This window comes from Ochotona princeps, chromosome 16, assembly GCF_030435755.1.
Source record: "Ochotona princeps isolate mOchPri1 chromosome 16, mOchPri1.hap1, whole genome shotgun sequence".
Lineage (NCBI taxonomy): Eukaryota > Metazoa > Chordata > Mammalia > Lagomorpha > Ochotonidae > Ochotona > Ochotona princeps.
This window is the reverse complement of record NC_080847.1, coordinates 55,317,918-55,339,241: the sequence shown is the minus strand read 5'-3', so window position 1 is coordinate 55,339,241 and position 21,324 is coordinate 55,317,918. Positions and strand designations below refer to the sequence as shown.

The 21,324-nt window shown below is 60.6% G+C and overlaps 2 protein-coding genes across 4 annotated transcripts; one reads left to right on the top strand and one right to left on the bottom strand.

Annotated features, from left to right (window-relative positions):
* Positions 1-376: 376 nt before the first annotated feature.
* On the bottom strand, positions 377-20,982 carry NR1H2 (nuclear receptor subfamily 1 group H member 2). 3 transcript variants are annotated; one of them, XM_012930347.2, is made up of 10 exons: positions 20,842-20,982; positions 4,642-4,781; positions 4,027-4,088; positions 3,808-3,933; positions 3,248-3,538; positions 2,918-3,177; positions 2,581-2,760; positions 1,729-1,828; positions 990-1,198; positions 377-865 (listed from the first exon to the last, which is right to left on the bottom strand). In XM_012930347.2, the coding sequence occupies exons 3-10, from the start codon at positions 4,067-4,069 to the stop codon at positions 719-721; spliced, it is 1,356 nt and encodes a 451-aa protein (XP_012785801.2). In that variant the 5' UTR covers positions 4,070-4,088; positions 4,642-4,781; positions 20,842-20,982; the 3' UTR covers positions 377-718. The 3 variants fall into 3 exon arrangements, with proteins under 3 accessions (XP_012785801.2, XP_058530953.1, XP_058530952.1); XM_058674970.1 differs by lacking the exon at positions 20,842-20,982 and adding an exon at positions 4,935-5,065; XM_058674969.1 differs by lacking the exon at positions 20,842-20,982 and adding an exon at positions 4,887-5,033.
* NAPSA (napsin A aspartic peptidase) lies at positions 11,738-17,930 on the top strand. Its single transcript, XM_058674982.1, has 9 exons — positions 11,738-11,831; positions 15,189-15,324; positions 15,398-15,521; positions 15,683-15,801; positions 16,037-16,236; positions 16,859-16,981; positions 17,060-17,207; positions 17,467-17,565; positions 17,668-17,930. The coding sequence occupies exons 1-9, from the start codon at positions 11,755-11,757 to the stop codon at positions 17,875-17,877; spliced, it is 1,236 nt and encodes a 411-aa protein (XP_058530965.1). The 5' UTR covers positions 11,738-11,754; the 3' UTR covers positions 17,878-17,930.
* Positions 20,983-21,324: the final 342 nt, after the last annotated feature.

Sequence of the window (21,324 nt, the reverse complement as noted above, 5' to 3'; positions counted from 1 at the left end):
GCGGGAGGCTCGCTCGGCCCCCGGCCCGTCTCGCGATTCAGCAGCACGCCCCTCTAAGCTGCGACCAGGCCCGACCCACCAGCTCCTGCAGCCCTGCAGGGCCGGCTCAGCCTCAACTCGGGCCCCTTCCCTCCGCAACGGCTGGCCGCCACTACCAAATGCCCCACTCCTCGCATTCCCGAAGCTCGGAGGGCGTCCCCAGAACCTCTGTGTTACTCAGACGTGAACAGGAGCCCCCAAACACAGCGCCCACAGAGCACCCCCCCCAGTACCAACTCGTGTTTCTCCTTGGACAACAAACCCTGCAAGAGGAAACCACGCCTACTGGCCACACTCCCTGCTGAGGGCTGGTTCCTGTTGGCATCTTACTGTCTGCTTTCTACTGTGTTTTCAGTTTTATTAAATAAAAGGCGCAGTGGGGGAGGGGGCCCTCCGGTGGGCTCTCCCCTCCCTCTCATTCAAGGTGCACGGCGTGGTGGTCTTGGGGGGGGGTAAGCTGGCAGGGAGGGCACCAGGGGAGGTCAGAGGTGCAGCCCCCAACCCCTGTATCCTCCTGGAAGACTCAGGGGGCAGGGAGCCTCCTGGACCCCCACGGGGCTGGAGCCAGTGCCCAGCCCAGGCCCCGTACCCCCGGGGAAGAGGAAGGACGAGGCGGCCGTCTGCTGGGGTGGCGGCTGGCGGTCAGGCAAGGCAGCAGGGCAGTCAGCGGGCCGGCCTTTCACTCATGCACGTCCCAGATCTCTGACAGCAGAGGCGGCAGCTTCTTGTCCTGGAGTCGCAGAGCGAAGACCTGCTCCGAGTGCACGGAGCTCAGCGTGCGCAGGCTCACCAGCTTCATCAGCATGCGCGGGAAGCGGAGCTGGTCCTGCAGGCAGAGGGCGGGCAGCGGAGATGAGCAGTGGGTGGTGGGCGGCAGGCAGTGGACCGCAGGTGGTTGGCAGCACCAGGCCCTGCCCTGTCAGGCTCATCAGCCCTTGGGGCCGCCGTACCTGTGGCCTCTTGATGCGCGTGTAGGACAGGAGCGCCTCTACATAGGGCTGCTGCAGCGCCTCCACGCGGCCAGGCTCCTGCACGTTGGGCCGGTCAGCTGAGAAGATGTTGATGGCAATGAGCAGGGCGTACTCGGCGTCATCCAGGCCCAGGCGCCGCATGGCCCGCGACAACTCGAAGATGGGGTTGATGAACTCCACCTGCAGGCCTGCGGGGTGGGAGGCCAGCCTGGTCAGCAGCTGGGCACAGCCGGTGCCACACGGGGTGTGGACTGAGGGACTGGGCAGGGGGTCCAGGACAGAGCAGACGAGCGAGTAGTGCTCTTTCCAAGCAAGGCAATGGCCAGCACAAGGGCCCGAGGCTAGGGCACGCCCAATCGACCAAAGGAAGGTGACAGTGAGAGGTTGTAGCCAAGGCCTGGAGGGCTTCGGGACCATACTGTGAGGAGGAAGCTCTGGAAAGTTCCAGACTGAGCAGAGAGGAGTGTCAACCTAGGTGTGCCTGCTGGGCAGGTACATTAGGAGGGGGTAGGCAGGGAGCCTGGTGAGGGGCTTCTAGAATGTTCCATGGAGAAACAAAGGATGCCCTGCAAAGCTGGACAGAGGGTCAGGGCTGCGCTACACAGTGGGTGTGTCCACTGCAGGCCCGCCTCTCTGTGAGCCCAGGCTGGGGGAGAGGGAAGAGGTTGCAGGACCACCCAGCAACAACCCCGCTGCCTGTGTGCAGCGCCGGCCCGACCTGCACGGTGGAAGTCATCCTTGCTGTAGGTGAAGTCCTTCAGGAAGGTGATGCACTCAGTCTCGTGGTTGTAGCGCCGCGCCGTCTCCAGCAGCATGATCTGGGGCGGCAGGACCCGTGACCCCTCTGCGGCTGCCCACCCCTCCTGCCCAGAACGGGGTCTGGCGGGGTCCCCCTCCGCCCTGGGCTCCGGCACCTGCCACACATCCTCCCCCAGGCGGAGACCAGGCAGGTGGGAGGCTGGCTTTGTCTGTGTCGTTCCGAGTCACGCATGAGCACTGGGGGTCCACCCTGCATACAGCAGGAGAACACTTCTTATCCCTGACTTAAGCCAGATGTCAAGGCCACTGAGAAACCTTCCATGCACACGGGAAGACTTCAAAAACTTCACGGGAAGCCCAGCACAATGGCTCAACTAGCTAATATTCCTCCTGGAGGCGCCTGGATCCCATTAGGTACCAGTTTGTGTCCCAGCTGCTCTACTTCCCCTCCAGCTCCCTGCCTGTGGCCTGGGAAGGCAGTGGAGGACGGCCCAAAGCCCTGGGACCCTGCATCTGCATGGGAGACCTGGAAGAAGCTCCTGACTCCTGGCTCTGGCCTGACCCAGTGCTGGCTGTTGTGGCTACGTGGGGGAGTGAGCCAGCAGATGGGGGACTCTAGGGTTCCGTTATTTCTTCTAAAGGTGACCCCACCAGCACCTGGGCTCGTGGGAGGCTCGCTGTTGGTTATGGCTAGACTGATCACCACAGAGGTGGTCGCCCTGTTCCTGGCATCCATTCACGCACTCTCCCCTGGGGCTCCTTGGGAGCAGAGGGGGAAGGGGTCACGCTGAGGGCGAGGCGGGGCCGTTACCTCGATGGTGGACGCCTTCAGCAGCGCGATCTGGTCCTCCCGGCCCAGCTGCAGGAAGCCGGGCACCTGCTTGGCGAAGTCCACGATCTCCTGGACCGAGATGATGGCCAGCTCCGTGAAGTGGGCAAAGCGCTGCTGCCGGGCGTCGCGGGACTGTGGGTCAGCACCTAGGGGCCAGGGCTGCGGCACAGGAGACCGCAGTCACTCCCAGGAACCCTCCCCTAACTCCACCCCTAGCCCGCAAGACCAAGGCCTCCAGGGCTTCTTGAGGCAGGACCCCCTTTCTAAGCCCTTCCCTCCAGCACCCGGGCCCAGCCCCTCCCCCACCACCTGGTACCGTGACTTTAGGCTGGTCTGAGAAGGAGCGCTTGTTGCACTGCAGCTGGGCCGCCACCAGCTGCTGGATCATGAGCTCCTGGGCCGCTGTGAGCTGGATGCCCTCAGCCTCTGCCAGGCCCTGGCCACCGGCCTCAGGACACCCAGGGGACGCGCCTGGTGCAGCGCCTAAGCTGCTTCCCAGCTCCGTGGGTGCCGGAGGCTGCTGTTGCTGCTGCTTCCGGATCTTCTTCTTGCGGATCTGCTCCTCTGAGAGGACGCCTGGTGGGGGGACGGAGCTCAGCAGCGGCTCGGCCTGCCCACCGCCCCTTCCCCTGCCCGGGCCACTCACACTGCTCCCGCATCCCGGCCTCCTTGCACTTGCGCAGCCGGCACAGCTGGCACTTGCGCCTCATGAAGGCATCCATCTGGCAGGTGCCGCCGCCCCGGCAGGCATAGCGCCCAGCCCCGCCATGGACCACACTGCGCCGGAAGAAGCCCTTGCAGCCCTCGCAGCTCAGCACGTTGTAGTGGAAGCCAGAGGCCTTGTCCCCGCACACGCGGCAAAGCTCGTGGCCCAGCATCTTGGGGGCTGGGCCCTTCTTGCGCTTGCGTTCCGGCTCCTCCTCTGGATCCAGGGTGACTGGGGGGCGACAGACAAGGGTTGTGAGCTGGCTGCAGGGGACACATGAGACAGCAGAGGGACGGCAGGGAGAGAGGTCACCTGCACCCACAAACATCGTGCACAACTTGGCAGCGGGAGGGAGGTGCTATACACACTGAATACATCACAGGAAGGACATCCCAGAGACGAGCAGCGGGTCCCCACCCACATCCTCAGTCCCATTTTCCCTTCCTGAGTGTCTCCTGGGGCCCTTCTCCATGCCTGGGCACCTGTCACCGGGTCCTTACCCACGACGCAGGCTGAGGCCGCCTCATCTGGGCCCGGGGCCCCGGGCTCCTGGCCCTCAGGACCCTCTTCCTTTACGGTGGGCGAAGAGGAGCAGGAGGAGGTGCTGGGCTGGGCAGGGCCATTTCCTGCCAGATGGATGCATGAAGGACAGAGGGAAAGAGGGTGGTCACTTTCTCCGGCCACTGTGCGGGGCGCCAGGGAGGCACAGGGTCACTCACCGGGCTGGGAGGTGTCCAGCGAACTCGTGGTGGGGGAAGACATGGTGGGGTCACGGAGCAGCCTGCAGAACACGGGCATGGACGGCCCGGGGTGGGGGGGAAGGGGAACCGGATCAGGCCAGCTGCAGGTCCTGATGGGAGGCGGGGGCGTCTTTCTTCCATCTCCCCTCCACTCTGGCGACTGCTTGGAGACCTCAGCCCCAGGCAACCCCCTTCCTACCCTTCTAACAGCCTGGCCTGCAAACACACCCCTTCCAGGCCCGGCCCACCTGCTTGCCCACGACTGTCTGGTTTTCCTCAGGCGGTGGTCCTACTCTCATTCTGACCATCTGCTTCAGTCACATCCCCATCTTTTCCTCCTAGGCCACGCCCCAGCCCGCCAGGCCCCGCCCCAGCCCATCAGGCCCCGCCCATGCAACGAGGCCCCGCCCCAGCCCACCCAGACACTGCACATCACCTCACTCCTGGTCCCGCCTTTCACCTGACCTCAGGCCACGCCCCGACCCCGCCCCATCACTCACTCCAGGCTCCGCCCACCCCTCCATCCTCTAGCTCATGGCCCCGCCCACCGCCTCGCCCAGGCCCCGCCCATCACCGGCAAGCCCCGCCCATCACCTCGCTCCAGGCCCCGCCCCTCTCCGACCGCCCGTGGGGGGCGGGGCTCATGGCTGCACGGGGGTCTCGCGTCCTCTCGCGGGGAGGGAGGGAGGGGTCTCCTCGCGTTGCCGTGGGAACAGCCGAGGGGGATGCACGAGCTACGGCGGCGGGAAGGAGGGCAGGAGAAGGGAAACGAGCGGAAGCGCTCGGGGACAGCAGGCCGGGCCCGGGGCTGCTCCGCCGCGCCCCGCTCTCGGGGGCACCTGCCGCCGCGCCCCTCCTCGGCTCCCCTTCCTCCTCTGCTTCCGTACTGCCTGACACGCCGCCGCCACTCGAGTCCCCCTCAAAAGTAACTTCGCCACTTCTTCCGGCAACCCCGCCGGGCGTCACGTCCGGAAAGGGTGGAGCGTGAAGGGCGACGGACTTCCGGTCCGCTGGGGAACCGGCCCCCGGGGTGGGGTGGAGCTGCCCCGAGCGGAAGTGTGGGGCTGCCAGCGGAAGTGTGCCCTGCGGCGGCCTCCGGGGAGCTGTGTCCGCCCGCAGCGGCTCGACCCGCGTCCGACCCGTCACTTGGGCGCATCCCACGCCGTTTGTGATACAGTCCCTGCACCTGCGTGGGAGACCCGGAAGAAGCTCCAGGCTCCTGGCTTCGGATCGCTCAGCTCCGGCCATTGTGGCCGCTTGGGGAATGAATCATCGGACAGAAGATCTATATCTGACTTTGAAATAAATCTTAAAAAAAAAAAAAAAGATAATCTTTGGGGCCTGGTGCAGTAGCCTAGTGGGTAAAATCCTTGCCTTTCTTGCTCCTGGATCCCATCTGGGCGCCGATTCAAATTCTCCTACACCTGCAGGACTCCCTGCTCCCGGCTTTTTTTTTTTTTTTTTTTTGGATCAAGTGAGGTGGTCACATCTGAACCAAGACAGCCCCGAGGGAGGAGCACCCCACGTCTGCTGTGTTTGTGGATGTGGGGTTGAGTCATTATAGTTGGCTCCAGCTGCCCTCACCTAGGCAGCGCGTCACCCGACGTAGAGGCGTGCAGTTGGTTCACGGAGAAGTGCCAACCATTGCTGTGACCACTGGCGAAACATTTTTTCCTCACCCAACAAAGAAACCCCACTCTCTCCACTGTGCCACAGCCGCTCCGAGCCTGGATGTTTGCCGGCCGGGCATTTCATGCACACAGCACGCACACACTGAGTGTCCCTTGGATATGGAAGAGATCAAAGTGCACTTGGGCGTCAGGACTCCAGACCCGTGTGTGGCTGCCTACCACCGCACCGTGCGTCCCTGCTCCTGGGCTCCGTCCTCGCGGACCTGGCAGCCTGCACTGCCTGTGCAGCATCCCACCAGCGCCGCCAGGTGGCGCCAGTCTGCACTTCCTGGCCAGCACTTACTACGTTCGTTTGTTAGCCATTCCCCGGGTGTGAACTGACGTTTCGTTGGGGTTTTAATTTTCCCCTTGGCTGTGATGGACAGTTGTATTATATTTTTATCACAAATAATTCCCACGGTGTAATCCTGTGCTTACTACACCTTTTTATTTTTTAAAAAAGCTTAATTGGGCCCGGCGCAGTGGCCTAGTGGCTAAAGTCCTCGCCTTGAACGCCCCGGGATCCCATATGGCCGTTGGTTCTAATCCCGGCAGCTCCACTTCCCATCCAGCTCCCTGCTTGTGGCCTGGGAAAGCAGTTGAGGACGGCCCAAAGCTTTGGGACCCTGCACCCGTGTGGGAGACCTGGAAGAGGTTCCAGGTTCCTGGCATCGGATCAGCGCGTATCGGCCGGTTGCGGCTCACTTGGGGAGTGAATCATCGGACGGAAGATCTTCCTCTCTGTCTCTCCTCCTCTCTCTGTATATCTGACTTTGTAATAAAAATAAATCTTTTAAAAAAAGCTTAATTTTTATTCATTTGCAAGTCATGAGTTGCAGACAGAAAAAACGAGAGAGAGAAAGTCTTCCAGGCACTGCCTCACTCTCCAAATGGCTGCAGTGACGGAAGCTGGGCCAGGCCAAATCCAGGAGCCACAGCCCGTCTCCCTGTGGGGACAGGGTCCCAAGCACTCGAGCCATGCGCTGCTGCTTTCACAGGGCGTTGGTAGGGAGCTGGGTCAGGAATGGAACAGCCAGAGCTCAGACCGGCACTTACACAGGATGTTTACCTGCTGTGCTATGCCACGACGCCCTGCAACTCTGCCTTTCAAATAAATACATTTTTTTTTGAAAAGAGTTATTTATTTTTATTGGAAAGGCAGACTTACAGAGGAAGAAGAGACAGAAAGATCTTCCATCTCCTGGTTTGCTCCCTAAATGGCCACAACAGTCAGAGTTAAGTTGATCTGAAGCCAGGAGCCTGGAGCTGCTTTCGGGTCTCCCATGCAGGTGCAGGGTCCCAAAGACCTGGGCCATCCTTGACTGTTTTCCCAGACCACAGCAGGGAGCTGGATGGGAAATGGAGCATCCAGGGCTTACCTAGAGCCTATGTGGGATGCTGGTGCTTGCAGGCACAGCAGTAGCTACTCCACATTTACTATTCTAAAATGGAATCAGAGGTGACATAACCTATGCCCACAGCAACAGATAAAGTGTGCCTTAACCAATTGTAATTCTTTATAAGTTGATTTTTGATGATGTTTCTGCAGTGCAGAAGGCTGCATGCCCATGTGGACCACCAGTCAGGATGCGGAGGGTTAAGGAGTGGGGGAAGTGGAGCAGACAACTGCCTCCGATCCACTTCTTTCCTCCTGTATCCGGGGAAAGCGGGGATAGAAGGTGAGGCCTGTTCACAGCAACCCAACTGCATCAGTCCCCAGGGATGGGCGACAGCCGCTGGATGTCATCCCAGGGTCCCCGAAGCGGAGCATGCTCCAAAGGTTCTGTTTAAATGGTTCTGATAGTTCGGAGATGCTGTTGACCTCACTGCTCCAAGGGTGAGGAAATCCTTCCACGGTCCACTGGCCGACATAGTCTACCTTAGAGTCTCCATCCATCCAGAGAGTTGCTGTCAATGCTTGGCCAAGAGAGTTGTCCAGTTTGTTCTGCCTTCCATCCTCTGCCATGGTACTGGATGTCCTCTGTAGGTCTCAGTGAGCTGTCATGTCCCCCGTGTGCATCTGGGCATGCTGTCCACTGGCCAGGCTTCAGGAACTGAGGAGACCCAATTCTGACACATGCACTCCACGTCAGACCCCAGAGCCTGTGAATTTCCCCGTGATTAGAATTTCGAGTCTAGCCGTCCAGTTTGGGCTCCCCAAAGAAACCTCACCAGAGGTGACCCCAGCCCTGGTTCCTGTATGTGCCAGCCAGCGCAGGGTCTGGATCCGTTGTCACCCACGTCAGCCCCCCCCACACACACACACTGGTAGTTGCAGTCACCCGGTCAGTTCTGTCCCCAGCCCCATCTCATACGCAAACCATTGGATGCTGCAGCCCAGTCCAACTCTGTCCAACACACACTCAGCCCTCACACACACCAGCGGGAACTGCCTCCCAGTCAGAGTGACCCCGGTAGCTCCCAGCAGGCCTGTCCCCAGCCCTGATTACTAAGCATATCTGTATGTGCAGCAGACTGGATCAATGGGTGCTGCAGCCTATCTCAGTCCAGCCAACCCCACCATCCAGCTCACATTTACCGCCTGTCCAGCCAGGCCTGCCCCCAGCCCTGGTCTCCTGCTCACCGGTGGGAGCTGCAGCCCATCAAAGTGGTGCCCATAGTTTTCCCTACAAGGTCCACTTTCTGCTCCAGATCTTGCATTTTCCAGGTGGTATTGTGGTCTAGCCTGACAGGACCTGCCCCCAGTCCTGGCACTCGCCAGCTGATATGGCGGTGAAGCCCAGCCAGTGGCCACTTAGCCTGGCTCTTGTGTGTGCCAACAGATGCAGTGACCTGACCTAGCCCAGCCCTCCCCGACACCAGCTTGCATGCAAGCCAACAGGCATTCTAGTCCTGCCCAGCCTGGTCCACCCCAAGTCCCAGCTCTTATACACAGCAGTGGGAGCAGTGGCCCAACAGGGGAGCTCCTGCTGCCCCTACCACGTTTACACTGCCCACCCACCTTGGGTCTCATGTATGCTGGTGGGTGCTGTGACCATGTCTGTCATGGCCTGCCTCACCTTGACATTCAGCGGCAGGAGCTGCAGCCTGGCCCAGCCCAATCTGCTAGGCATGGCTGCAGCATCCCTGGGCATGGGTGTGGACTGGGTCTGGGGTTTTACAGTCCCACAGGAATAAGCTCATGAATTCCCCACAGGATCTACCCCGAGAGCTGGTTCTTTTGTGTGCTGGTTAGCGTCATGGCCCAGCCTAACATGGCTCAGCCCCTGCCTTGACACTCACTGGTGAGTACCTGCCAGCAGGCCCCCAGTGGGCACTGATTCATGCCAGCTAGCCCAGCCTAGGTCTCCCACATGGGCAGGTGTCCTGGGCTGACCCAGACACAGTGTCTGGCTTCCCTTGCTGGTTCAACTGTGATCACATTGGCCTGGTCTGTGCAAGTCCCTCACAGGTCATTCCTCACCTGTAATGGGCTTCCTCGGTGGTCCTCCAACCCACACATCTCCAACTCTCCCTCCTAGGACAATTCACAGCCACTGTGTCTGTGGCCAAGGGCGCTGCGGGCCCGGGCTTCTGGCCTTACACTGCACACACTGCCCGGGATCTGCCCCGTCCATCCTGTTCCCAGAACATACAGAAATAACACTGTAACAAAGGGACCCATCCCTTCACCTGTGCACACAGAAGGCAGCAGCTGGCTCCTACTCGCAGTGCAGAGTCCCTGGACTGATGCTTTGCACTGAGAGGTGACCAGTCCTGCCCCACGTCCACACCGGATCAGCGCTGTCAATCACCTCGGCCAGCATGACATTTTTTTTTCTTCAAAATTGCAGCTTTTAATGAAGTTCATAGCAAAGACCAACTATATTGCTTCCCCCTGGGTACAGTTCAGAACATATCCAAATGTGGTCTGAAACTGGGCCTGGAGTGGTAGCCTAGCGGCCAAAGTCCTCGCCTTCCATGTGCCAGGATCCCATATGGGTACCAGTTCATGTCCCGGCTTCTCTACTTCCCATCCAGCTCCCTGCTTGTGGCCTGGGAAAGCAGTGGAGGACGGCCCAGGTCCTTGCTACCCTGCACCCGCGTGGGAGACCCAGAAGAAGCTCCTGGCTCCTGGCTTCAGAGCAGTTCAGTTCTGGCTGTTGCGGTCACTTGGGGAGTGAACCAGTGGATGGAAGATTTTTCTGTCTCTCCTCTCTGTAAATGAGTTCACGATAAAAATAAATCTTAAAAATAAGAGAGGGGCCCGGCGGCGTGGCCTAGCGGCTGGGGTCCTCGCCTTGAACGCCTCAGGATCCCATATGGGCACCGGTTTTAATCCCAGCAGCTCCACTTCCCGTTCAGCTCCCTGCTTGTGGCCTGGGAAAGCAGTCGAGGACGGCCCAAAGCCTTGGGACCCTGCACCTGCGTGGGAGACCTGGAAGAGGTTCCAGGTTCCCGGCTTCGGATCGGCCCGTTGCGGCTCACTTGGGGAGTGAATCATCGGACGGAAGATCTTCCTCTCTGTCTCCTCCTCTGTGTATATCTGGCTGTAATGGAGTGAATAAATCTTTAAAAATAAATAAATAAATAATAAAAGAGAGGCAGCAAGAGACTGAAGAAATGGAGGTTGGAATATCAGATCGTAGGTCGCGCCACCCTCCCGGAGGCCTCATCATGAGCTATACGAACAAAAGTCTGCAGCCCTGGACGCAGCTGGACTACACAGTGACCGGTCCAGGAGCGTGGGTGCGCACCGCCACCCTGTGGCCGTGTGGGGCATTGCCGACGAGAGAGCTGAAGCAGAGATGGGCGTGAGGGAGGCCCGACCTTGCACCTGCATGGGAGACCCGGAGGACGTGGGCTCCTGGTTTTGGATCGGCACAGCACCGGCCATTGTGGTCACTTAGGGAGTGAATCATCAGATGAAAGATCTTCTCTGTCTCTCCTCCTCTCTGTATATCTGATTTTGTAAGAAAAATTTAAAAATCATTAAAAAAAAATTAAAATTTTTAAAATTTATTTTCATTGGAAAGGCAGATTTACAGAGAGAGGGAGAAATGGATCCTCCATCTGCTAGTTCACTCCCCAAATGGCCTCAAACGACCAGAGCTGAGCCGATTCAAAGCCAGCAGCTATAAGGTCTTGCACGTGGGGGCTGGGTCTCAAGGCTTTGGGCCGTCCTGCGCTGCTTTCCCAGGCCACAGGCAGGGAGCTGGATGGGAAGTGGAGAAGCCAGGATACAAACTGGCGCTCATATGGGATTCCAATTCTTGGGCGTGGAGGATTAGCCAGTTGAGCCATTGTGCCAGCCCCAATAAACTATTTTTTTTTTAAGTTGCAAATCAGTCAATAAGCAATAGTCTGTTTTTATTTACCGGGTGGCGGGGGAATAAGTTGAAATAGATGGAGCTTCTCTGAGAACTGTTGAGCCCTGTGAGGTGTGGTGCAACGTGACGTTTTCCTGGCTTGTTCCAGACCTTCTGAGCCTGGGTGTCTGTGGGGTGGGGAGGGGTACCCAGGAATCTGCATTTGTTAAAGTCTAACAAGCATCCTGGGGGGGGGGGATGGCCCAGGGGCACAGCAGGTGGCTGTGAACCTCGCTGGGGCTCTGGGCAGTTTTGCTTGCATGAGGGTTTTTCCGTTGGTGGCCCTCCAAAGTCGGGGTCCTGAGCCCCAGCAGGCAGAGGAAGCATCTGGGGTCACACCCGGCCCCAACCTTCACAAACGCCCTCCTATCCTTCCTCCCTCTGTGGTTCCTGAGCCTCAGAAAAAGGGAAGTGAGAGATAAAAGTAAAAGCCAGAAACTGTGCAGTGAGAGCAAGGTGGTAGGGAGGAGGTGCCAGACAAGAAGACCCCACAACTGTCAGCCCCCAAAGGTGGGAGTCAGGAACAGCAGGGCTTCTGGCAAACCACGCCCCGCAAAAGTACCACATACACATCTTCCAAAACAGCCACGTGAGCCCTTCCCCGTGTCCTGCCAAGGGCCTCCACGTCCTGGTCACCCCTGTGATCCGAGGGGTGGGGCGTGGACCAGGGCGGAGCCTCAGAGTGGGGAACCAACCCCCGGGACGCCTGGGGCACACTGGAGCCCAGCATGCTGTCGCCACTGCTGCTGCTGCTGCTGCTGCCTGCCCTGCTGGACTTGAAGCCAGCGGGAGCCGCGCTGATCCGGTATGGACGTGGGGCAGGACTGGTCACCTCTCAGCCTATAGATCAAGGTCCCATGAAGCCCATGACCCCTGACTTCTCCTTCTTAGGCTCCCAGATCACCAAACCAGGTTTTACTCCTGGGCCCCAAAACTGGAAGGCTCTTGCCCATGTCACTCTGGGCTGGGATGCTTGGGGAGGGATGTCTGGGGTTTAATTCCGAGATCCACCCCCCAATCCTGGGACATTCAGAGTGAGACTGACTGCTTCCACCCACCCAGTTACACCCTGCCAGCCACTGAGTGCCAGGGAGCCGTCTGGGGGCCTCAGCTAAGGTGTGCAACAGCCCCCACCTCCTCTTGCCTGTCCCCTCTCCTCACTCTCTGTCTCCTGGAACTGTTGATTGGCAGGTGTATGTGTGTGTGTGGGGGAGGACTTTTCCAGGAAGGCACTCCCCACTTGACATTCCCCAGCCTCTCAAACCTATTCACCCGGTGGGGGGCCGTGAGGGGGCCCAGGCTTGTGGAGCTGAGAGCAAGGATGCCCACGGTGCGGACCCAGGGGTGTCGGCCAGGACACCCCCAGCCCCCAGCCCCCATGGGCTTCGTACCACACAGAAGGGGCCTGAACCGGAACTGGCTTTTCAGATGCATTGGGGGCTGCGGGACGGGAGGGGGTAAGAGGAGGTGAGGCTTCCAGGCCAAACCTCCAGAGAGGACTGATTTTGTCAGCAGCCATTTACAAGACATCACAGGGATTCAACGACAGCCTTTGGTCTTAGAGGAAGGTTGGCCTGCAGCCCTGGCTTTACGGTCAAGGCCAAGGACCACAGCACAGCCCAGCCTCATCCTGTGACTGGCGGTTTCACGTACGGAAGCCTGTGAAGTGTGTGGCACGGGCTCCCACTTCCCTGTTAAGACGCAGCCTCAAGAACACACCTGCTTGTGCTCATCCAGAGCTGGACCTGCTGGGCCAATTTCTGTGTCGGAGAGGCAGAGTGGGGGAGACACAGGGCCATCTTAAACCTGCTGGTTCAGGCCTGGTGCAGTAGCCTAGTAGCTAAAGTCCTCACCTTTCATCTGTCAAGACCCCATATGGGTGCCACCTTGTGTTTCAGCTACTCCGCTTCCCATCCAGCTCCCTCTCTGTGGCCTGGGAAAGCAGTCAAGGATGGCCCAAAGCCTTGGGACCCTGCACTCTCGTGGGAGACCCAGAGGAAGCGGTGGCTGGCTTCAGATCAGCTCAGCTCTGGCCATTGCAGCCACTTGGAGAGTGAACCAGCAGACAGAAGATCTCTCTCTGTATCTCCTCCTCTCTGTATATCTGCCTTTCATATATATAAATCTGCTGTTTCACTCTCCACAAATGGCTGTAAGAGCCAGGGTTGGGCCACGTTAAAGCCACGAGCCAGTAGCCTCCTCTGGGTCTCCCACGTGGTTGGGCCATTTTCTGCAGCGTTGTCTGAGTGCGCTATCAGGGGGCTGGGCCAGAAGTGGGGCTGGAACTCACAGCGTCGGCCATGCGGGAAGCCAAGAGCGCTGGTGTGGACCGCTCAAGGCTTTCCCAAAGCATCTCTGGTAAAGCGTGTACCGGTCTAGACCTCCTATGCCAGCTGCCAATATTGCAAAATAAGGTTTCTCAAGTCGCCATGGGTGTTCTGTTGAGGTTGTCTGTGGTCAAACATCTTTTCTTGTGGTTAGAAGCCGTTTGCATTTTTTTAAAGATATATTTATTTTTATTGGAAAGGCAGATATAGAGGAGAGACAGAGAGGAAGATCTTCCGTCCATTGATTCACTCCTCAAGTGACCGCAATGGCTGGAGCTGCTCCGATCTGAAGCCAGGAGCCAGGAGCCTCTTCCGGGTCTCCCACGCAGGTGCAGGATCCCAAGGCTTTGGGCTGTCCCCTGCTGTTTTCCCAGGCCACAAGCAGGGAGCTGCATGGGAAGCAGGGCTGCTGGGATTAGGACTGGTGCCCATGCGGGATCCTAGCTCATGTAAAGACTTTAGCCGCTAGGCTACTGCACCTGGCCCCATTTGTACTTTTTTTTTTTTAAATCCTAAGTATCTATTTATGTTCTTTGCTCATTTTGTTACTTAGTGTCAAGAACTGGAAAGTGAGTTTGCCACATTTTGTTTGTAAAGGTTTTCTCTGATTTATTTGACAGGCAGAGTGACGGAGGGAGAGAGTTGTTTCTTCACTGCTCTCCTCCGACCTTCCCAGGCGCAGCAGTGTGACTGGGCACTGGGATGCGGGGTGTCCATGTGGCAAGTGGTGGCTTCACCTGCTGCAACACGGGGTCCCCCCGCCACAATTCTGTGGCTGTGAGAGATGTAACACTCGGGGATCGGTCATCCAGGGCATCTTACCGCTCCCGCTCCCGGCACCCATAACAGCAGGAGGGGCACCAGGTGGGAGCACTTCTCTGACCGCATTTCCTCAGCCGGGAGACACGAGGGGCCAACACACAGGCAGCGAGTGTAGACACTTGGCCCCTCCTGCCCACATGGCAGAGACTCTTCCAACAATGAACTGTTCTATTGTTGTTTACCCATAAGGGCTGTTTGTGTATGAAGGACGTAAGCTCATTAGCATGCAGCTCACCCTTATTTCCTCTATGTTTTCTGCTGTGTGTGTGTGTGTGTGTGTGTGTGTGTATACAGTCATGCTGGAGTGTGTGCCCACGTGCAGTTTTTCAGCCACCCCTGCCACTGTTTCTCCCCCATGGCGTTTCCTCCCAGCCTCATGCTTGGGGAAGCTGCCCCCTTGCTTTGAGCACTCAGTGTCTGGCTTCCTCTGAGCCCTTTGCTCCGCGTGGGACAGTTATGGGGCAGAGCGCAAACAGGAGCTGCTGTGGATTCAGCCATGAACCAGAACCAGGTTCTGGCAGCGCCAGGGTTGGAGACAGGAGGGCACGTGCTCTCCCTCACCCGCAGGGGCGCAGGGGGCAACGGCAGTTAGGATGGCGGGGACGGAGAGGTGGCACGGGGCATTCACGGTGCAGGTGGACAGGAGGGAAGGCTGGCAGGCTCTGCGGCACAGCAGGCGACTGCGGCTCACAGCACCCCAAAGAAGCAGAAGGAGGATCCTGAGCGTTTGCAGTGCGGGGAAACAATGGATGCCTGAGCTGACAGATGGACAGAGGGGCACTCGCCCTCCTCAGCCCGCTCCGTGTGCAGGGACCAGAACGCCCCCACAGCACTCCCCCCATACGATTCCAGAAATATAACAGAATTAACCGCCCCTGGCAGCCTTGCCTCTGCCCTCTGCAGCGGCTGCTGCACTAGCTGGGATCTGGGCAGCCAAGGCGGGAGTCAGGGGCGTGGGGTCTGTTGCAGTGACCCGGGGGCTGCCTGACTGGTCCACCTGTGTCTCCTCCCAGCATTCCTCTGCAGCGTGTCCAGCCAGCACACAGACACCTGAGCCCTCTGGGAGCCTGGGGCGCGGGGTCCCCACAGCCGGGAGCCCCATCACCCAGGGACAAGCCCACCTTTGTGCCTCTCTCCAACTACATGAATGTGAGTCACAGCCCTCCCCCCCGCGCCCCCCTGCTGAGCTCCTCCTGGACGCTGTGTCCGCTCCTGTCCCCAGGCCCAGTACTTCGGGGAGATTGGGCTGGGGTCCCCACCCCAGAACTTCTCTGTGGTCTTCGACACCGGCTCCTCCAACCTCTGGGTGCCCTCCAGGAGATGCCACTTCTTCAGCTTGCCCTGCTGTGAGTGTCGGGGGGGCATGGGGTGGGGCGCGGGGTCAGCTTTCTCAACGAGTCCCAGTCATTATTCTCTTCCGACACCTTACAGGTGAGCAGGTCACAGGGGTGACGGGTACCCAGGAGACTGGACTGCTCCAGTGACCCCTCTCTGACCTTTGGCCCAGGGTTCCACCATCGCTTCAACTCCAAAGCCTCCAGCTCCTTCCGGCCCAACGGGACCAAGTTTGCCATTCAGTACGGAACTGGGCGGCTGGACGGAATCCTGAGTAAGGACAAGCTGACGGTGAGAGACCCACGGCCCTGGATGCCTGAGGTGGGAGAACACCAAGGCCTGAGAGACCAACTGCCCCCGAGGGGCTCCAGGCAGGACTTCCTGGGACAAGGGGTGGGGCTTGCTGGGTGGAAAGGGGGGATTTTATCTCCCAGATCTGGGATTCATGCCTTGCTTTGTGGGGTCTCCTGGAAATGGCGGTAACGCCCTCTAGGCAGTAACCAGACCTGTGCCGCTCCACCCCTAGCTTGGGGGGCTCCACGGTGCATCAGTGACCTTCGGGGAGGCACTGTGGGAGCCCAGCCTGGTCTTCACCATCGCCCACTTCGATGGGATCCTGGGCCTCGGTTTCCCCTCTCTGGCCGTGGAGGGAGTTCAGCCCCCTTTGGACGCCCTGGTGGAGCAGGGGCTGCTGGACAAGCCTGTCTTCTCCTTTTACCTCAACAGGTATGGGGGAGGGCTGCCCCCAGACAGCTGTTCTGTCCTCTGGGAAGCACCCCCACCCGAGGAGAGGAAACAAACCCTGGCCCTCAGAGGAAGCCACTGGCCCAAAGCAGGGTCCCCACCCTCCTCCCGGGGAGTCACCCAGCCCCCAACTACACAGGAACCCTGCTCAGAACACCCATTGCTTAAGCAAGGACGGAAGCTGCTGGAAGGAGCCTCAACGACGTCCATTCACAATGCTCCCCGCTTCCAAATCAAACACGAGATTCCACTCCCCACCTAATTAAACACTCCAAATCACTCGCTTCCAGCATACAACCCTTGGCGACCACTCACCAGGGGTCAAGAACTGCCTCTCCCCCTGGAAGTTCCACCCCAGCCCTATACAAGCCCAGAACTCAAAGGCGCCAACTTGGTGCCCAGCAACACTCAGGGGCTGTCCCCTCCTGCAGCAGCCAAACCCATAGTTGCACCTGCTCCACCGTGTCCCCAGACACCCCGGGGTTCTAACCTACACGCAGAAAGGCTCATGCACACACTACTACCTTGCCTAGAACCTGAGGCACACCCCCATGTCCATTCTCGGTGGACAGGGAGTGCCATTGACCACACTCTGTTGCTGCAGGGACCCCGAGGGATCGGAAGGAGGAGAGCTGGTCCTGGGAGGCTCCGACCCGGCCCACTACATCCCACCCCTCACCTTCCTGCCGGTCACTGCCCCTGCCTACTGGCAGGTCCACATGAAGCGGTGAGCGTCCTGGGGCTTAGGGCCTGGAGTCTAGAGCCGTGCCTACCCCTCGGATGACTGCCCCCTTTCCCCTTGCAGCATGGAGGTGGGCAGGGGGCTGACTCTCTGTGCCCAGGGCTGTGCGGCCATCCTGGACACGGGCACGTCCCTCATCACGGGACCCACGGAGGAGATCCGCGCCCTCCACACAGCCATCGGGGGACTGCCCCTGATGATGACGGGGGAGGTGAGGACCCACTCTGGTGCAGGTGTGGGCCTGAGTGGGCTGAAGGGAGTTTGCTGGCACACGCGTGGCAGGGGCTGAGGCAGCAGGGCAGGCCAGGCTGTCTTCCAGGATAGCAGGCTGCGGGGTGCAAGGCAGTCAGGAAGCTCCAGGTGACTGCTCCGAGGGAGGATGCAAGGTGGTGGGGACTGCAGGATGCCTGCGTGCCAGGAGCACAACGGGTGAGATCCCGCCACCCTCACCTGTTGCTTTTCTACCCTAGTATTTAATCCAGTGCTCGCAAATTCCAAAGCTGCCCCCGGTCTCCCTCCTCCTTGGAGGGGTCTGGTTTAACCTCACGGCCCAGGATTACGTCATCCAGGTAATAACGCCAGAGAAGGGGTGGGCAGGGTGGAGCCGGGAAAAGGGTTTCCCGGAGGTCCGGGACAAGCAGGGACCCCCAACCCCATGCTGTGGCTTGCAGATCTCCCGGGGTGGCGTCCGCCTCTGCCTGTCCGGCTTCCAGGCCTTGGACGTGCCTCCGCCGGCGGGGCCCCTCTGGATCCTCGGCGACGTGTTCCTTGGGCCCTACGTGGCCGTGTTCGACCGTGGGGACTCGGACACCGGCGCCCGCGTGGGCCTGGCCCGTGCTCGTCCCCGCAGACTGGGACCGCAGGTGCAGCGCTCTGGGTGACGCCCTGCCAGGCACCAGAGGCCTTCCCCCCGCCCCCCTACCCCGTCCTCCAGTGAAAAACTGTTGTTTCCATTTAACAAAATACTCGAGTCGCCTTGTTTGTGTTGAGTGGAAAGAAAAGTAGGTGTCCAGCCCTCAGGAGCGGAAGGCAAGGCCTTCATCATCATCATCACCACCCTTGCTCCTCAACTGACTGGCGGGGGCCTGGTACTACAATTCCCATGAGGCCCTCTCCCACGCTGCCTCCGGTCCCAGGAGCCTAGCGCCGCGGAGCATCACGGGCATTGTAGTCCACCTCATGCACATGCTCGGCCGGGGGCGGGCGCAGCCACAACAGGCGTAGGAGGCGACAGGTCGCGACGACAGCGACAGGTGGCAGTGGAGGGGGGTGCTGACTGAACTCGGTGAAAGGCTTTCTAACCCCGCGGCCCGGGGCCCCATCTCCTCTCCCTCCTCTCTGCCCCCCTTGGGATTCCAGGACCCCTGGGCCGCCATAAAGGCGGAGCCTGAAGCCCCCGGGGTTGGGGGGAGCCGTGCTGCCCCTCCTCCGGCGGTGATGTCACTCCCCCCCAGCAGCTTCTAGCTGCCCGGAGCTGCGGGACCTGGGTCACCCCTCCCCCCATCGCCAGCCCCCGGATCCCCCCATCCCCGCCTCGCCTTGGCTTGGGGTGAGTAGGCCCAGGGGCCGGGGGCGGTGAAACAGCCTGCATTCCGGATTTGGAGGTGGGGGACTGCAGACGCGGGGGGGGGGGCGGGTGGAGAACGCCTAGAGATTTTCCCTAGGATCCAAGGTCCTTGCAGGGCCTGGAGGGGAGCTTGGGGCTGGCGAGGAGTGTCCGGGAGCTCCCGGGCCTCTGGGGGTGACCGGCGGAGCAGGGAATTGCAAGCTTTCAGGAACTGTGTGCTGAGAAAGGGTAGGCGGGGAGCAGCAGGCACGGGGGACAGCCTGGAGGCGCCCACACACACCACTTTCTCCGTGGGGTCCTCATCATTGCCCTGAGCACAGCCCAGGCTCACAGCGCGCCCCCTCACCCTGCACCTTCATCCTCTGCTGGCACTACAGGGTGCCAGGCAGCAGTGACAAATCAGTATTGCCCAGGGCCAGAGGGCGTCTGGGCCATCCACTGCTGCACCCCACATCCTCCTCCCTTCAGCCCCCACTTTCCTCCAGTTTCTGACATCTGCAGAACAACAACAAAACAAAACAAAAAGGGCTGCTGCAGGAACTGTCCCGTGCCCGAGGTGTGAGGCTGGGCAGGTGGATGGTGACGGGTCCTGCCCTGCTCCCAGCCCCTATCGCAGACTGCCCCAAGTCTCCCTCCACGCCAGCACAGTCCCCTGCTACAGAGGGCTACACCAGAGGGGGAGGCAGGGTCCCCCCAGAGGCTGCCAGGAGGATCCGGACCCCGGGATGGGGGCAGGACAGAGTCCAGAGTCCTGGGAGTGAAGGGAAAACTACCTCCTGGTCTGCAAGGCAGCCCTGGCTCCTGCGCTCCCCGCAGTGACGCAGTCAGGATGGCTTCCAGAGGGGGAGGGGGACAGAGGGATGGAGGGAACACAGAGACCCAGAGGGAGAGGGGACAGAGACCCAGAGAGAGAGAGAGGGACAGAGACCCGGGGGGGGGGGGGGGACAGACCTACAGAAAGAGGAGACAGAGACCCAGAGAGAGAGGAAAAAGGGGGACAGAGACCCAGAGAGAGAGAGAGGGACAGAGACGCAGAGAGAGAGAGAGAGAGAGAGAGAGAGAGAGAGGACAGAGACCCAGAGTGAAGGGACAGAGACCCAGAGAGAGAGGACAGAGACCAAGAGAGAGAGAGAGAGGGGACAGGGACCCAGAGGTGGGGACAGAGAACCAGAGAGATAGAACAGAGAGGGGAGTCTCAGGAATAGTGGGCAGAGGCTTAGAAGGGGTGCACCCTTCCTAGAGTTGGAGGCCCAGGAACTAACAGGAAAGGACTGGGGTGGTTGGAGGCACAGAGGGGGGTGACAAAATCGAGGGGGAGCGTAGATGCGGAAAGCAGTGGGGACACAGATGGCAGGATAAACACGGAAGCGGCGGAGAGGGACAGCAAGAGACAGACACGGGGTCTGGGGTGGGGGGAGGCGATACGAACCAGCGCAACCCTGCAGTGGGAGGCGGCGGGCCAGGTCTGGGCAGCCCGAGCTGCAGCCCCTGACCCGCCCCCTTCGCTCCCACAGGCGCCTGCACCTGCCGCAGCCCCGCGCCTGCGCTCTGCGACCAGAGGGGCGGGGCTGGCGGTTCCGAGAGGCGGCCCGCTGACCGTGGCCCCGCCCCTGACCCCACCTCCCGTCGGCCACCTGACCACGCCCCGCCTGTGGCCCCGCCCCCAGATCTAGCCTTGTCCCGCCTCTGGCTCCACCTCCCGACAAGATGGCTCCGCCCCTAGCTTAGCCCCGCCTCCGGTTCCACCTCTCCGTGTTCAACTAATCCCGCCCCCTGGCTGTGGCTCCGCCTTAGCCCCACCCCCGGCGGCCACCTGGCTCCGCCCCTGACTGCCCCACCTCCCGGCGTCCGGCTGGCTCCGGCCCCGCCCCGTTGCCCTCCCCGGTCCGGTGCCTCCGGGTCCCGTGCCCTCCGCCCTCTCCCATCACGCAGTTCACGCCCCTTCCTCCCTGTCCATCTGCAGCCGGCCGGTGTCTAGGCTTCCTCCTTCGCACCGCTTGGAAGTTCCTGTCTGGCTCGTTTTAGGGCTTGCTGGCCGTTAGTCAGGGTCCTCTCCCCGGTTCTCCGACGTCCGAGAATCCCTATTCTCTCTGTCCCACGAGGGAGCTTCGTGCTGCTCAGCAAGTCCCTTTGCTCCTGGTGACCGTAGCCCGCCCCGCTGCGGCCGAGCCCCCTGGCTGCGCCTGGCCTTCCCACAGCCCACCCAAGACGCTGTCCACTCCCCCGAGTCCCACCCCGTCCGTCCGCACGCTCATCCTCCCTGCTCAGTCCCGTTTACCCGGCTGTAGCTGGCAGCCTCGCCGCCCTCGGGCTTCCCGGCCTCGCTGCCGTCCTACCGGGTCTCCATCTCCGCTCCCCTCAGTCGGCTCCTGAAGTCCAGGGGAACGTTCCCGCTCTCGCCTCAGCCCCGCCCCCTGCCCCGCAGCCCAATCAGGACGGCCGCTAGTCCCAGGCCCCGCCCCCTCCAAACCCTGATAGGCGCCCCTCCCCTTTTAGCCCCGCCCACTCATGGTGCAGGTCTGCGCGTGCAAGCGCTAGCTGGTTCGCCCCGCCTCCGTCCCTTCTCCTCCCAATCAGAGCAGCTCTTCCCAATGGGGCCCCGCCCCTCCCGGATAGTCCGGGCCTTTTAAATAACCGGTACCGGTGCCGCCCCCTGACTCTCCGCCCCTCCACCGTGCTGTCTCCAATCAGCGCGCCTGAACCCCCGCCCTCTTCCCCCAGCCAATCAGAGACGCTCCTCTCGCACTCCCTTCCCCAGCGA

What these genes read in the sequence shown, in the direction of transcription:
- NR1H2 (XM_012930347.2), bottom strand. Translation starts at nt 4,069, where the DNA reads ATGTCTTCCCCCACCACGAGTTCGCTGGACACCTCCCAGCCCG. An exon ending in GGCCGGGATGCGGGAGCAGT is followed by an intron (nt 3,178 to 3,247) that starts GTGAGTGGCCCG and finishes TCCCCCCACCAG; the next exon opens with GCGTCCTCTCAGAGGAGCAG. An exon ending in CAGACCAGCCTAAAGTCACG is followed by an intron (nt 2,761 to 2,917) that starts GTACCAGGTGGT and finishes CCTGTGCCGCAG; the next exon opens with CCCTGGCCCCTAGGTGCTGA.
- NAPSA (XM_058674982.1), top strand. Translation starts at nt 11,755, where the DNA reads ATGCTGTCGCCACTGCTGCTGCTGCTGCTGCTGCCTGCCCTGCTGGAC. An exon ending in CTTCTTCAGCTTGCCCTGCT is followed by an intron (nt 15,522 to 15,682) that starts GTGAGTGTCGGG and finishes CCTTTGGCCCAG; the next exon opens with GGTTCCACCATCGCTTCAAC. An exon ending in CCCAGGATTACGTCATCCAG is followed by an intron (nt 17,566 to 17,667) that starts GTAATAACGCCA and finishes TGTGGCTTGCAG; the next exon opens with ATCTCCCGGGGTGGCGTCCG.